The following is a 15,619-nucleotide window of genomic DNA, read 5'->3' as shown; positions in this document are numbered from 1 at the left end:
ATACGGCCACGTACGTACATACGGGTGGGGTCTCGAACGCCTACTCGCGCGTACGTACGGCCAGGGCTCGTGTACATGGCTGGGTCGGAATGGAGAAACAACGTCGTCGTCGTGTTCATGGGGAGGCAACAGAATGCGTCGTGTTCATCGGGAGGAAACGGAACGCGTGGGAGCCAACCGGCTTGGACGGAACAACTGATGGAAACGAGGCCTGGCGTACCGCAGAACGGAGGAAACGGCCTTGTGTTCGACCGGCCACGTTCGAAACGGGATCCTGTTCATCGGGAGGGTCTGGCGTACCGCAAAACGGAGGAAACAGACCTCCTACGGTCGAAATGGGGGTCCTGTTGATCGGGAGGGGTGTGGCGTACCTCAAAACGGAGGAAACGGACTTGTGTTGGAGCGCTACGGTCGAAACGGGGGTACTGTTCATCGGGAGGGGTGTTGCGTACCGCAAAACGGGACTCCACGGGATACTGTTCATCTCCACCGTCGACCCCCTCCAGCCTCCACGGGCTACTGTTCATCCACCGTCGACCTCCTCCAGCCTCCACCTATGACTGTTCATCCACGGGCTCCTGTTCATCCAGCCTCCACCGCGCGCTACTCCACCGGCTACTGTTCATCCAGCCCTCTCCACGGGCTCCTGTTCAACCACCCCTCCACGGGCTACTGTTCATCCTGCCCTCCACTGTCTACTGTTCATCCTGCCCTCCACTGTCTACTGTTCATCCTGCCCTCCACGGGGTGGTCCTATTCATCCTGCCCTCCACGGGGTCCTGTTCATCCAGCCCCAACCGGCTCGATCGATCGGGGTCACTGTTCATCCAGAGGCAACATCGACCGGCTTCAGTTAGCAGCAGTAGGGAAGGAATCGCTCGATCGGGTTCAGTTAACAACCATCGATCGATCGCTCGGGTTCAGTAACGCGTAGCCTGTAGTGCAATCGCTCGGGTTCAGTTAGAGCCCAACGCCTCGCTCGGGTTCAGTTAGAGCCCAACGCCTCGCACACATGCGCGTACATACGAGAGAAATGCGCATCGCTCGGCCCCCGACCACCCACCGTAACCGGGGACTCCCCGATATTTTCCGCGCCCTCGCTTCTAGCACGGTTTTTTACGTCATGGACGGCCCAAAGAATGTCATGCAGCTGCGTCTCCGGCCCGCCCAGGACGAAAAGCCCATTTTCTGTCATGATTTTTTGTCATAGAAGTAGGACCCCACCACATCTATGATGATACCGGGTTTTGTCACAATTATCGTCATAGAAAGTATGACAGAAAAGATTTTCGTTCGGCCCAAAATGTCACGGATGTGTCTTTTTTTTATAGTGATATGACCGAGGTGTGTAACTGTGGAGGGGGGCACCGCACACGGCTAAGACAAATCTTGAGTGCCTTTGGGGTGCCCCCTGGCCATGTATATGAAGGAAGGGAGGGAAGAGGTGGCCGGCCCAAGGGGGCGTGCCAGGTGTGGGGAATCCAAGTAGGATTCCCCTCCTCTTTCCTATTCGGAGTAGGAGAGAAGGAAAGAGAGGGAGAGGGAGAAGGAAAGGGGGGCCGCGCCCCCACCCCTTGTCCAATTCGGTTTCGGCGGGGGGGGGGGAGGCGCGCGCCACCTCTTGGCCCTTCTCCCCTCTCTCCACTAAAGCCCAATAAGGCCCATTACTTCTCCCGGCGAATTCCCGTAACTCTCCGGTACTCCGAAAAATACCCGAATCACTCGGAACCTTTCCGATGTCTGAATATAACCTTCCAATATATCGATCTTTACGTCTCGACCATTTCGAGACTCCTCGTTATGTCCGTGATCTCATCTGGGACTCCGAACAACCTTCGGTACATCAAATCACATAACTCATAATACAAATCGTCATCGAACGTTAAGCGTGCGGACCCTATGGGTTCGAGAACTATGTAGTAGGGGTGGGCATAAAAACCGACGAACCGAAAACCGAACCGAAGCCGATACCGAAAAAACCGAATTTTCGGTTTTTCTTGCTGCTACAGGAAATTTCGGTTTCTAGCTCTATTAACCGAATTAAATTCGGCAGGTTCAGTTTAATACCGATTCACCGAAACAAAAACCGAAGTTAACCTCGACGAACAGCACAAAGCCTGGCTTCTTGGTGCCCACCACGTAGCTAACGACAAGAAGCATAGCCAGGCTACAGCCGCTCGCGAGTCAATGCCGGCAATCACGTGTGGCCGCACTCGCTTGGGTTGACCACATGTACGTGGTACTATGAAGGAGGCCTAATCTTCTTGTGCATGGCATATCCCAGCCCATGCCACTCTTCGGCAAAAAAAAGCAGTGTGCGTGCGAGCGTCCGGCCAGCAAGACTTTAGTCCCACATCGCCTGGCTGTTGAGAAAACGTGGAGACTTGCGGCTATATTAGAGGGTACTCTGACCACAGTCTGTAGAGGCAAGGTCCGATCGGTATTAACCGAATACCGTACCGAATCAGTCGGTTAACCGAATTTTCCGATTTTTAATTTATGTTGGCATTTTCAGTTTCTAGTTTTGTGAACCGAATTTGAATAAAAACCGAATGGTAGAAACCAAAAATTCGGTTTATACCGAATGCCCACCCTTACTATGTAGACATGACCGAGACACATCTCCGGTCAATAACCAATAGCGAAACCTGGATGCTCATATTGGCTCCTACATATTCTACGAAGATCTTTATCGGTCAAACTGCATAACAACATACATTGTTCCCTTTGTCATCGGTATGTTACTTTGCCGAGATTCGATTGTCGGTATCATCATACCTAGTTCAATCTCGTTACCAGCAAGTCTCTTTACTCGTTCCATAATGCATCATCCCGCAACTAACTCATTAGTCACATTGCTTGCAAGGCTTATAGTGATGTGCATTACCGAGAAGGCCCAGAGATACCTCTCCGATATACTGAATGACAAATCCTAATCTCGATATACGCCAACTCAACAAACACCTTCGGAGACACCTGTAGAGCATCTTTATAATCACCCAGTTACGTTGTGACGTTTGATAGCACACAAAGTGTTCCTTCGGTATTCGGGAGTTGCATAATCTCATAGTCAGAGGAACATGTATAAGTCATGAAGAAAGCAGTAGCAATGAAACTAAAATGATCATAATGCTAAGCTAACGAATGGGTCTTGTCCATCACATCATTCTGTAATGATGTGATCCCGTTCATCAAATGATAACACATGTCTATGGTCAGGAAACATAGCCATTTTTTATTAACGAGCTAGTCAAGTAGAGGCATACTAGGGACACTCTGTTTTGTCTATGTATTCACACATGTACTAAGTTTCCGGTTAATACAATTCTAGCATGAATAATAAACATTTATCATGAAATAAGGAAATAATTAATAACTTTATTGTTGCCTCTAGGACATATTTCCTTCACATGGTTGGTGGCATGGTCTTGGGATAGGTCTCCCACACTCTACACCGTAGGTCTAGTTTTGCTTGCAATGGCTTTGCTATTCTATTGGACTGAATTATTGGTATGTGCTCATTTGAGTTTGACTCTGTGCATCTTGGTTGTGTAGAGGCTAGCGTGTACTTATTATGTTTTTTATTCTTTTGATGCTACATTTTAAGTTAATAAAATACGTCCTTTATTGAAAAATGAGTGATTAAGGGAAAATTAGGATGTCGTTGAGACCAGGCCTCATGTTATTTTGTAGTGCGGATTCAGCTGCTTGGTTTGGTATCAATATTTGATATGCCAAATATTTAGATGCATCATAAGTGTCAATTTTAGAATTTTGGCAATATCATAATTTTTGTATTTTGTTACGGGATTGCTAAATCTCACTCGACTTAACCAAGTCTCAATCAAGGCTATATCCATGGGATTTTACATCAAGATCCGTTCAAAATTTTCTTTTTAGTTTTTCTTTCTTCCTTTTTGCGAGGAAGTTTTTTTTCTTACATGTTATGTCACTTGACTTAGATTTGATTAAGTCTCAGTCGACTAAGACCTAGACACTCCCTTTTTGTTAGCATAATTGTAGGTAAAGTAACCGATGAAGTCGTGTGCCCATGCCCAACGACAACGACATGTATTTAGGGACATAGAGACGACAGTAAAGAGAAGATGCATAACACTGCTGCATGCATCTCTTAATATATCACTCGAAGGAAATAAGCCTTACATGTCGTAATGCATGTCACCCAGCATAATGATGGATGAAATATAAAAGAAAAAGCATAATGATGGATGCAAAATTACTAATTATAAGGGAGAAACTACCGCACCCCTCTTTGGCTGTAATAAGTATTAAGCCGACTGACTTAATCAAACCTTCAGCTCTTATTTTACCGTAGTAACTTTTTTTTTTCTGAAAAGGGAGTACCCAGCTTCTGCATCACAATGCACAAAGCCATTTTACCGTAGTAACTCAAGGCAGCTTATTATAGAAGAGCCAAATGCAGCATCCCCAGCACCAACTAAGATTAATTAGTTAATCAAGCCAGGTCCACCCTCAAGCTTAATTAACTAACCAATTAGTTAAGATGGGTGATGCATGAAATGAGATCACTTGCATGTGGCGACGAGGACCCTCCTGGGCGCCAGCGACGGCCGGCGGCCGTGGAGCGTTGCGAGGTTGTCGAGGATGAGCACGTCGCCCTTCTCCCACCGGAACTGGATGCTCTCCTCCTCGATGATCTCGCCGCACCGGCGCACGAAGTCCGCCGGTATCTCGGAGCCGTCGGCGAACGTGGCGGAGCTGAGCTCCTTGCCGTGCATCCCCACCACCGTGTTGAACCACATCCGCCGGCCCTTCCGGCCCGGGAACACCCGCGTCAGCTGCCTCGGCCCGAGGATGGTCCTCACGCCGCCTTCCTCCGGCAGCCACTCCACGTCCATCCCCAGCGCGCGGGCTCTCTGCTCGGCCACGGCCTTGTCGGTGGTGGCGAAGGCGTCCTCCCACCCTCGCCCCCGCATGGACTTGGTGTCGTCCTTGCTCAGCGCGGTGAAGGTGTAGCGGAGCCCCTTGGCGTCCAGCTCCTCCACCATGTCCGGGAACTCCTGCAGCGCGCGCTCCGTCACCCGGAAGCTCGGCACGAACGGCGTCTCCCCGCCCTCCGGCGGCGGCACCTCGCAGAACAGGATCACCTTCCCCGGGAACTCCTTGATCTGCACGTTAATTCGTTACACAACAACACGGCGGCAATGGCGCCGTCGCCGCCCGTCCATCAATTAATGGCGAACGAGCGATGGGAGCAAGCAGGATCGAGCTGCAGGAGCACTTACGAGGACCATCTCGTGGTGGTAGTAGATGAACTCCTCGAGGGGGCCCTCGTTGGCGGTCCAGATGCGGCCGTGGACGTGGGTGCGCGGGGCGGGGCCGACGTACCGGATGTCCGGCCACCCGAGCGCGTCCACGATGGCGTCGAACTCCACGGCGTCGCGGACGCCGAAGCCGCGCAGCAGCACGCCGCTGTTGGCCACCACTTTCTCCTCCACCCACTCCCGGTTGGCCACCAGGGCCGCCACCAGCGCCTTGTGGTCGTGGCCGCTCACCTCCTCGCTGCCCGGCGTCAGGACCAGTGGCACCTGCTCGCCGTCGATCACCACCTGGCCCTTGCACTCGCCCAGGCCGAAGAAGCCGTCGCGCGAGGCGGCGACAACAGCTGCAGCTTCTCCCATGGCGCTGGCCTAGCTTCTGAGCTCTGATGCGTGGATTGGTATTTGGTAATTGGTAGTGCGTGCCTGACTGCCTGTAAATACATGGATATTTATACAGCGATACGGTGACAGTTTGGAGGTGATCTCGAACAAGGTTTGTGATGGAAACCATGCAACTCGTTTGACCTCTGTGATGCTTGGTTACCGTGGGAGATAGAAACAAGCTGATCAATCAACAACACGACAGTAAATTTTCATGAAAGTTCCGTTTTCTTTTTGTCTGGATCGAACACGAACAAAGTGAAGAATTGCGCCGCTGCTATTGACCCGGGCGACCGAGTGCGCGCATTGCCATGTCGTGCTGACGCCCTGGCTGGCGTCCATTGCATTGCGTCCAGCGCGCCTCGCGCCATAGCGCAGTACAAACTGACGGATTGATCAGAGTTTCGGTTTACTGGCCGGATCGAGCCTTAAAAACAGTAAAAACAATAAGTCCTAATCGAAGAGACAGTAAAACTGAGGCACGTACAACCCACAGCCATTTGACGTCATCAGTCGTCACATAAGCGATCGATAATGTTGAAAATCCGATGTCAGATTTTTTTTAGCATGACAAATTGAATGTTTTTTATAGCAATTTAGGTGTAGTGAGGAGGGCAATTTTTTTGTAAAGTATGGCAAATCCTGACAACAAAATGAATTGCCATATACTTGCTAAAGGAACTTGTCCCTTGTGACAACTAAATTTGCCATGCTAAGAGCATCTCCAACAGCCGCGCCAAACTAGCGCCGCGCCGCAAAATTGCCCGTTTTAGCGCGCGCACAACCGGTATAGTTGCTCCAGCGGGCGCACAAAAACAGCGCGCGCGGCATATGTAGTTCAGCGCGCGGGCCGAAACTCAACCGCGCGCCGCTTATTTGCTGCGCCCGCTCCCGCGCGCTCGCTCGCAACTCCCACCCCCCATCCAGCCGCGCCGCCGCCGCCGACCGCGCCACCCAGCGACCGTTCCGGCGCTTCCCCGGCCTATCCCCGCCCTGCGGCGGCTTCTCCGCCCCCCCCCCCTCTAGTCCCGCCGCCCCTCGCGCGCGTCCGTCCTCCGACGAACAGCGCCCGCGCGTTCGCTGCCGCTCGGCGCCCGCAAGGTGTTCGACAAAACGCCTAGAAGGTATGTATTGCTCAAAAGCCATGAATTTCATGCATGTTGATTGTAGTTTTTATAGCATAGTATTGAACATTGTAGATGAGTTCGTCGTATGATTCTTCCGAAGAAGAATTTGATATGGAAGAGGAGGAGGATCTTGCAATGATCCTAGCTATGCATATCAATAAAAAACCGAAGCACAGTGGTTCGGTTATGGGTCGGCAGAAAATTTGGAGGGATAGGATCGATGCCCACAACAGATTGATCAGGCATTATTTTGCGGAGAATCCCACATACCCCAAGTCGTATTTTCGTCGCCGGTTTAGGATGAGCACCGAGTTGTTCAGGCGCATTGCAGAGAAACTAGCGAGCCATGACCGCTTTTTTCAGCAAAGGAGGAATGCCGCCGGAGAGCTCGGGCATAGCACTTTTCAGAAGGTGACAGCCGCTTTGCGTATGTTGGCATACGGTATACCGGCTGATCTAGTTGATGATCACTTGGCTATGGGTGAGAGCCAAGCCATCATGTGTGTCAAGCGCTTCGCAGTCGGAATTGTGCAAGTGTTTGGCAGGAGTATTTGAGATCTCCCAATGCTGAAGACGCCGCAAGGCTATTGGCGATGAACAAAGCTCGTGGCTTTCCTGGCACGCTTGGCTCAATAGATTGCATGCATTGGAGTTGGAAGAATTGTCCAAAGGCATGGCATGGGCAATTCCACGGCCAAAAAAAGGGTTCCACTATAATCCTTGAAGTGGTGGCCGATCAAGAGACTTGGATTTGGCATGCATTCTTTGGAATGCCTGGATCTTTGAATGACATCAATGTTGTCAACCGGTCACCATTGATGAATAAGATTGCAAATGGTGAGTTGCCACCGGTGCAGTTTGTAGCAAATGGCCGTACATACAACTATGGCTATTATCTAGCGGATGGCATCTATCCAAAGTGGCAAACCTTTGTCAAGCCGTTGAAAAAGCCAGAAGGTAAGAAAAATCTTGATTTCCACAATGCTCAGGCGGCGGCTAGAAAAGATGTGGAGAGAACTTTTGGGATTTTGCAAGCCCAATTTGCTATTGTGAGAGGACCGGCTAGATTTTGGGATCAGAAAATGCTTTGGTACATCATGCACGCTTGTGTGATCATGCATAACATGATCATCGAGAATGAGCGTGGCCAAGATGTAGACTACTCTCAGTATGAGCTCTTGGGACATCCCGTGCGAGTGCGACGGAGGGCTGAAAGGGTGGCCCGTTTTGTTGCCTCCTATCATGCCATTCGACGTCCCGCAGCGCATAATGATCTTCAGAAGGATCTCATTGAGGAGTGGTGGGCATGGAATGGACGACAAAGAGCATCATGATTTGTGCGTTCGATATTGTATTGTTGAACTATTTGTTGTGTTTATTGCACTATTTGTTGTATTGAACGATAAAATGTTTGTTTGAGTTGTAATAACGAAATTGAACTATTTATTTTGATTTATTTTTATTTGGTTTGATCTTTTTGCTTCTGTTTTGAAATGCATATGTTGTTTGTGCGAGAGTCGCGCGCGCTGCTGGAGCGGCGCGCGTGCTGCTTTTTAGCGCGGCTGCTGGAGCCAGCGCTGCACGCCGCGTCAAACCAGGCGATGGACGCGCGGCAAAGCAGTTTTTTGCGCGCGGCGCATTTGGCGCCTGTTGGAGATGCTCTAAAAATCTGGGGTTCGTTTTGTAGTGAAATCGGATGCTCCACATCCTCATGTCGTTCATCTGGTGGCTGATTGAAAGCACAGATTTTTTGCACTTGAGACCCAGTTTTGTCAGTATTCTCCAATGTTTACGGGTCATGGATTAATTTTGAGAAAAGGCATCAGCCCGACTTTATAAATAAAGCCACCAGACAGTGTTTACAACAAAACAATCACCACAACAGAGCAACGGCCACCACAGAAAGTTAGGACAGGACGGGGATACATGGCGCCCAGGCCAAAGACAGCACGCATGCCGCAAAAGCTAAGAAAGGACAGGATAAGCACGACAAAAGGAACCACCAAGTTCCTCTAGCCATGGATTAATTTTGTCTCATCATGGCTCCGCCCTTACTTTTCACCGTCACCAAGACGGGACCTTCTATTTAGCGCTATTTAGCGCGTAGCGTGCTAGACAACAAGCAAACGCGCATGTCGGGAAGAGTTACTTGCGGCTAGACCCGGCTCTGAGGATAAGTCATCTCTGAAGTTAAGTCGTCTATGAGGATAAGTCATCTCTGGAGTTAGGTCGTTTCTGGAGTTAAGTCATCTCTGGAGTTAAGTCAGTCCGCTACAATCTTGACCCGGCTACAATCATGACCCGGTCTGCTACAAGATCTGGACTTAGACAAAATTCCACCAAGGAGTCCAAAACTCCAAATACAAGACGGAGACCTCAAGCTTGGAAGACATGGAGGATTTAGAGTAGGACTCCGACTGCGGGTATAACCTGAAATCTCTTGTAACCCCAGGGACACAACTATTATATAAAGGAAATCCCTGGGTCATTAGAATGGTAGGTTTTTAGACAGATAAGTCTCGAGACAGATGTTTTGACAGGTCTCGAGATAGATGTTTTGATAGCTCTCGAGACATAGGTATAGAAATAATGCCCTTGTAATCAAGACCACCACAATTAATAGCAATCAAGTAGGATGTAGACTTTTACCTCCACCGTGAGGGGCCCAACCTGGGTAAACTCATGTCTTCTCGTTTCCGATCAACCCCATCCAAGCTTCCACCTAGTAGCGATTACCTCACAACTTAGTCTTCTCACGAAGAAATCTGTGGTGACAAAACCACAACAACGCAGGTTGGCGCATACTATTCAGCGGTCCCACTTACACAATTTTGTTGTATTTTTTCTAGCACGAAGCAGAGCACACATATTTTTTAAAATTTCACAAAAAAACTAAATTGGTTTTGAGTCAGTTTTTCCTAGAACGACACTACTGTAACAATTTAAAAATATTCATGATTTTCTAAAAATCTTCACAAATTTTAAACAAGGTCGCAAAATAAAAAATGATTGCAAATTCAGACAAATCAGCAATTTAAAAAAATATGTAAGAATTTTAAAAGAAAAACCAAATTTTGCACTTTTCCATGAAAAACCAAATTCCGCAAGAAGACCATGTCCATGAGAGAAGCACAATTGTGCTTCCCCCCAAAAGAGAAAAACATAGCTTGCGCCTCCACGAGACGTGCTTCCCTAAAATGGATGCCAAATCGATTAGGCAGTTCCTGCGTAGTTGGGGGCCTAATATGGACATGGAGCTTAGGGCTCGTAAAAGAGCCCTTCTCGATCAGATTAGGTCATTGGATGTGATTACCGACGGCCTTGGCCTTTCTGCCAACGAGTGGCTCCAGCGCTACACCCTTGGAGCCTCCCTTATGGAGATCTTCAAGGGTGAAGATCTCTTCTGGCAGCGTCGCGGGGGCTAGAATTGGATTCTGAAAGGGGGCGGGTGGCCATAACGCCTATTTCCATGCCATTACGAATGCGTGGCGTCAGAAATGCTCTATCCCGAGTCTGTGGGATGGAGACGTCTCCTTGAGCAGTTAGGGGAGATCATGTCGCACATTTGCTCCTTCTATAAGGAGCTCTTCAAGGTGAAACTCCGCTCTAGGGTTTCTCTGGCAGAGGATTTGTTGGCCAGCAGAGGCCAATGTCTCGACCATTGAGAATGGCGAGCTAACTTTTCCATTCTTGCCAAAGGAGGTAGGTCGGGCGATTGTTGTGATGGAGGCTAGTTCGTCCTCTAGCTCTAATGGCCTTCTGGGGGCCTTCTTCCAGAAGTTCTTGTTACTACAACCAAACATCTTATATTATGGACGGATGGAGTACATTACATGATTCATCCATGTCAGTTGTCGCCATAAGCAAACATAGAAGACACCTCATGGATTAGGTGTATTACTGGAATATGTTCAGATGCCCCTTCCTGATTATTCCTAATTGTTATATTCTTTAGCTATTAAGAATTTCAGAAGGGCTATGATTCTCTTTTCATTTTGTGTATTAATATGGAGATTAACATTAAAGTTGCCCCAGGATCTCATGCTAATGCGAATAAGCCTAATAGATTGGCATGCATTATGTCTACAGCTTTACATTAAATTCAGTATTATGAAGTAGATGAGTTCATGAGTTAATTGCATAATGGAAAAAAAAAACTTGAACTTAGCCTCATCCGAATAATTCTGTACATGTTCTATTTTCCTTTTTGCTCTCGGTTGTACCAAGTTCCTTTGTGATGGTTTTTCTTTTCGGTGGTCGGACTTGCTTACCATGTATAATCACCTTCTTTTATCCTTCGGCTCCGCATTACAACTCTAAAATTTTCTGAAAACAAAAATTGGTAACATCAGCCAACTACGAATTAGTATTACACTGAAGGTGCAGCATCAGATTGTTCTGCGAGTAGTCTTGGCATCGAGGGCATATCAATCTCCTGTAGAACCTCACCCCGACCGATCAAACTGATTTGTTTCCACTTCACCCATAGTAGTCCATGCTATCACATGAAAACGTTATAGCTGCAACTAGGTAGACATACTTTTGGACAGCTTCAATGACTACAAGTTTGAGGTTCTGGCATTTTCCAAACATGTTTGACATGCTCCATTTTTCTTTCTTTCCCTGCAATGAACAGACGCTATAGAGCTATGGCTGGGATCTCGCCGGCTGCCATGGTGGTATCTCAATGTTGGCGAAACCGGCCGCCTACATTGGCAAATCGTTCAAGATGGACGGCTGCAACATCAGGGAAGCCATCCTCAGTTCCACTGGACTATGTATAAGTAGCAGCAAATGGACCAGGATTCCGTACTTTTGCCGGTTCAGCTTTGCACCGACCCGAGAGCGGCGAACTCGACCGGGCAATGGACTGCAGAATTCAGTTCAGGGGCTTGGTTCTGGGAGGCAATGTTCAGATGAGTGGTAGTGGTAACTATACTAACTAGGGTTAAGTGAGTCGTCATCGTGTAAAAAAACTGAAGAAATGTACTAACTTTCTACATTTTGTCTGCCTTGTTGATTCTAGGAATTTTTCCTAATGTAATATTGGCGAGTGCTTCTGTTCTGGAGAACGGAGCCTTTATAAGTTGTCTGAGAAGATGCATCTTTTTTTTCCTGGTGGTTGTGAAAACTTCTTACTGGGTGTCCATTTGATGACCTTGTCCGAATTATGGATGTTTGTGTTTTTTTCCATCATAGAGAACTATTTTGTAGGCTGTCAAATATAATCGTCTCTGTAGTAGTGAATAAGCAGCTTACAAGTGACACATCTCTGAGATGAAATAATTATTGGGAGTATCTTTCTCTCTTAACAAAGTAGTGGCATTTATTTCGCTATAATGCTTCCTTTATACTCCCTCCATCACAGTATATAGGGCGCAGTTTCAAAACCAGATTTTTTCACAATCCCTTTGAAATAGGGCGCACCTCCTTAATTAGGCTATTAATTACTTAGCATTAGTACTCCCGCATGCATGGTTTGGCTAGTGGGAACATGAATTTTTTTGCCTCCCGTATGCAGGTGTGAACATGAGTGTATGTGAGGCATGCAAGTGTGAACATGAGCCTACTCCCGCATGCAGTTTCTCCCTCCCTCTCTCCTTCGGCTCCCGCATGCAACATGTATAAAACCGCTGCCATGGAGGTGCAAGGCGTGGTGGAGTTTGCTCTCTTTCAGTTTCTCCCTCTCTCTCTCCTTCGGCTCCCTAGGCTGCTGCCATGAAGGAGGTGCAAGGCGTGGTGGAGGTTGCTGCCATGAAGGAGGTGCAAGGCGTGGTGGAGGTTGCTGCCATGGAGGAGGTGCAAGGCGTGGTGGAGGTTGCTGCCATGGAGGAGGTGCAAGGCGTGGTGGAAGTTCATGCCATGAAGGAGATGGTGCAAGAGCAAGAGATGGTACGCAAAACCTACTCCAACCCGACCTCAACTTGTGAGGTGTGCATTCATCCGGCTTTGTGCCTCAAGTGTGGCATCCGTGGTGAGGCTTCTATATTCCTTTGCTTGGGGTGTAGGCTCCCGGTTCCAAAAGATTTACGTTCTTGCACCTCGTGTGGAAATCCTTGCCTGTGTGACAATTATTGGTGCAAGGATTGTGCGATTACGGCGGCGATAAACAAAGATGGGATATGCATAAGGTGCCGTCGCAACCCATCTATCTATCTCGAGGAGGAAAAGAAAGCGCATAATGTGCCGGATAGTCAAGTTTAGATTCGCCGGATGATGAAAAAAAAGTGAGTTGTAATGGTTATATATGTTTCAAGTTTATAACATTACATGATCTTATGTAAGAAAATGAGTATGAATATGGTTTTATATGATCTTATATGAAGAGCTATTTGATATGATCTTGTCATGTAATGTTACTCCATCATAAACCCTACGGTGTAAATTTTCAGTTCAAAACAGTCCACAAATTTTTTGATAAAATTAATGAAACTAATACTCGAATAGTAGCACCATCACATGAGGCAGTACAAATCATGTTGAGTTCAAGAACTCAATTGCTTGCTCAACATATTCTAGATCAATCGTCAAACGAACCGGGAGAAGTCCTCGTCTCTCTAATGCTTTTTTCTTCAAGTGAGGAACTGCGTAGTGGATAGACCCTTTGTGCTTGATGATCTCTCTCATGCACGCTTGATGACTCAACCAGATCCTGTTGAGCTTTTGATGGGGGTACTCAGCTAGGGATTGATTAACCTATGACACATAACAGCAAGAAAACTCAAATCATTACATACGCAAATAGCTATGTATCACAAATAACATATAAATACTCAAATGGAACATTGCAAGACCTTTTGGACAATCTCGGCTAGGGTCTTGGGCATCTTTCTATGGAACATGGCTTGAATTGAGGCAAACCAACCAAGATTAATATGTTTGTGTCGAGAGAATTAGGTGGTTGGTATATCATCCTAAAATCCCAACCACCCCTAGCAGCTTCCTGCAAAAAAAGTGGATCATCTGGTTTTATATGAGTCCTAGCATTGTCTTGCTGTACGTAGATGGTGTTTCATCTATCGCTCTCAGGCCACTTTTCCTTTATAGCCGGCAGTACGTATTTCACTAAGTATTCCCGACTTTTCTCCCTGTCCACTGTATGGCAAGGCTTGAGCTCCCATGTCCCTCTCAACCTTATGGATATAGAAACAAAGTAAATAATGTGCACATAAAAATTTAGCACAAAGTAGTAGTAGTAACAAAAACAAGTGCGGACCTGTTTTGACTCTTCTTTTGAGCTTGCACCATTTCTGTGTAAGCCCAAACCCCAATCTTGCCATCAAAAACACAATTGCCTTGAGCATCATACCTCGGTCTAGCCATTGCGGACAAGAACATAATTTTTTGAATGTGGTTTTTATGTTTACATTCCCGGTGTGGTGCATTCTCTCTATGGCTCAAATACATGTTCTGGGTCTTCCGCGTGCGAAACCATTTCTCATCTATATGAACCACATCCATATCAGCCCTAAATGTGGGTTTGATACCGCCTAGGGACGTTAGGCTACATGGCTCAAGATGCTTTAGAGCATACTCCACACGAGCCCTTTCATTTGCAGCAGTCAAGGCAGGCTTCAATTCACTCGTTATTCGTCTAATTTCCTTCATCTTCAACCTACAAGAAAATATGACAACCAATATATCAATGACATAGACATTTGACATGTAAAAAATTGACATATATGAATGTATAACACTCACTTCCGCCAAACAGTGGAAGTTGACACGTTCATATGTCCAGCAACTTGTTCTAATGTTGTTCTCTCTCCAGGTGGGATGGCCTCCAATGCATCTAAGTCAAAATTAGTCTTCTTCCTTCCTGATTTGAGCTTCCGATTGTTTTTTACCCCAGTAATGCCGCCACCTTTTTTAGCCTCCTGCCATACCCTTTGCACTATCCTCCTAGGACATTTACAAGCTAGTGCAACAGCTTTAGAAACTCCATGCTTCAACCTATTACCCGTACCATTACGGGCAATGATCTCAGTATATATGTGACGCCTATCATCGATACGGTACTGTCTTCTTGTCTCCTTGTTCGACAAAACATCTAGATGCATTGGAAAAATAATTAGACAAACAAAAAATATGGAAGGTTAGTGAAAGACAAAAATGTGCTAAATGAGCTTACTCAAATCAATAGGTTGTCTTTGGGTTTGAACAGCCTCTTGACTAGGAGGGTATTCGTCGGCATGGGAAAAATTTGGGTTGTATCCAGGCCCTCGGTAGCCAATGGTACCCTCATTTCCACCAATACCTTGTGAAAATGAAGCATAGTAACCATGTGATTTTAGAAACAAATGTGCATGAAAATGACTGTTTATGTTTACATTATGAACTAAATTATCTCTATAGAAATTATGTCTACACTATCTCTATGATCTGTCTATACAAGAACAAGGACAAAAGCCAGTACTTCTATGATTTTGTTTATGTTTACTCCATGGTTTAATCTGTTTATGTGATTTTAGAAACAATTATCTCTATTGATCTGGACATGAGTACTCCATCATGACCGAAACATGAGTACTCCATCAACAGAAACATGAGTACTCCATGGTTTAATCTGTTTATGTGATTTTAGAAACAATTATCTCTATTGATCTGGACATGAGTACTCCATCATGACCGAAACACGAGTACTCCATCAACAGAAACATGCAATTCTCATGGAGTAACAGAAACATGAGTACTCCATCAACATCAACCGAAACAACTAGGGTTTAATCTTGATTCAAAGTGACAGACAAAAATTGCATGATGTATGAGACTATAGGGTTTCTAGGGTTTACCTTCTCTGCTTCCACC

The 15,619-nt window shown here is 46.7% G+C and overlaps 1 protein-coding gene and 1 pseudogene across 1 annotated transcript; both read right to left on the bottom strand.

Annotated features, from left to right (window-relative positions):
- Nucleotides 1-4,096: 4,096 nt before the first annotated feature.
- LOC109742189 (clavaminate synthase-like protein At3g21360) lies at nucleotides 4,097-5,709 on the bottom strand. Its single transcript, XM_020301281.3, has 2 exons — nucleotides 5,268-5,709; nucleotides 4,097-5,150 (listed from the first exon to the last, which is right to left on the bottom strand). The coding sequence occupies exons 1-2, from the start codon at nucleotides 5,661-5,663 to the stop codon at nucleotides 4,548-4,550; spliced, it is 999 nt and encodes a 332-aa protein (XP_020156870.1). The 5' UTR covers nucleotides 5,664-5,709; the 3' UTR covers nucleotides 4,097-4,547.
- A 7,529-nt stretch (nucleotides 5,710-13,238) lies between these two features.
- On the bottom strand, nucleotides 13,239-14,951 carry LOC120974623 (uncharacterized; annotated as a pseudogene).
- Nucleotides 14,952-15,619: the final 668 nt, after the last annotated feature.

The sequence above is a fragment of the Aegilops tauschii genome, chromosome 2 (assembly GCF_002575655.3).
Source record: "Aegilops tauschii subsp. strangulata cultivar AL8/78 chromosome 2, Aet v6.0, whole genome shotgun sequence".
NCBI lineage: Eukaryota > Viridiplantae > Streptophyta > Magnoliopsida > Poales > Poaceae > Aegilops > Aegilops tauschii.
Note: the sequence above shows the minus strand (reverse complement) of the source record. Positions and strands in the feature narration are given on the sequence as shown.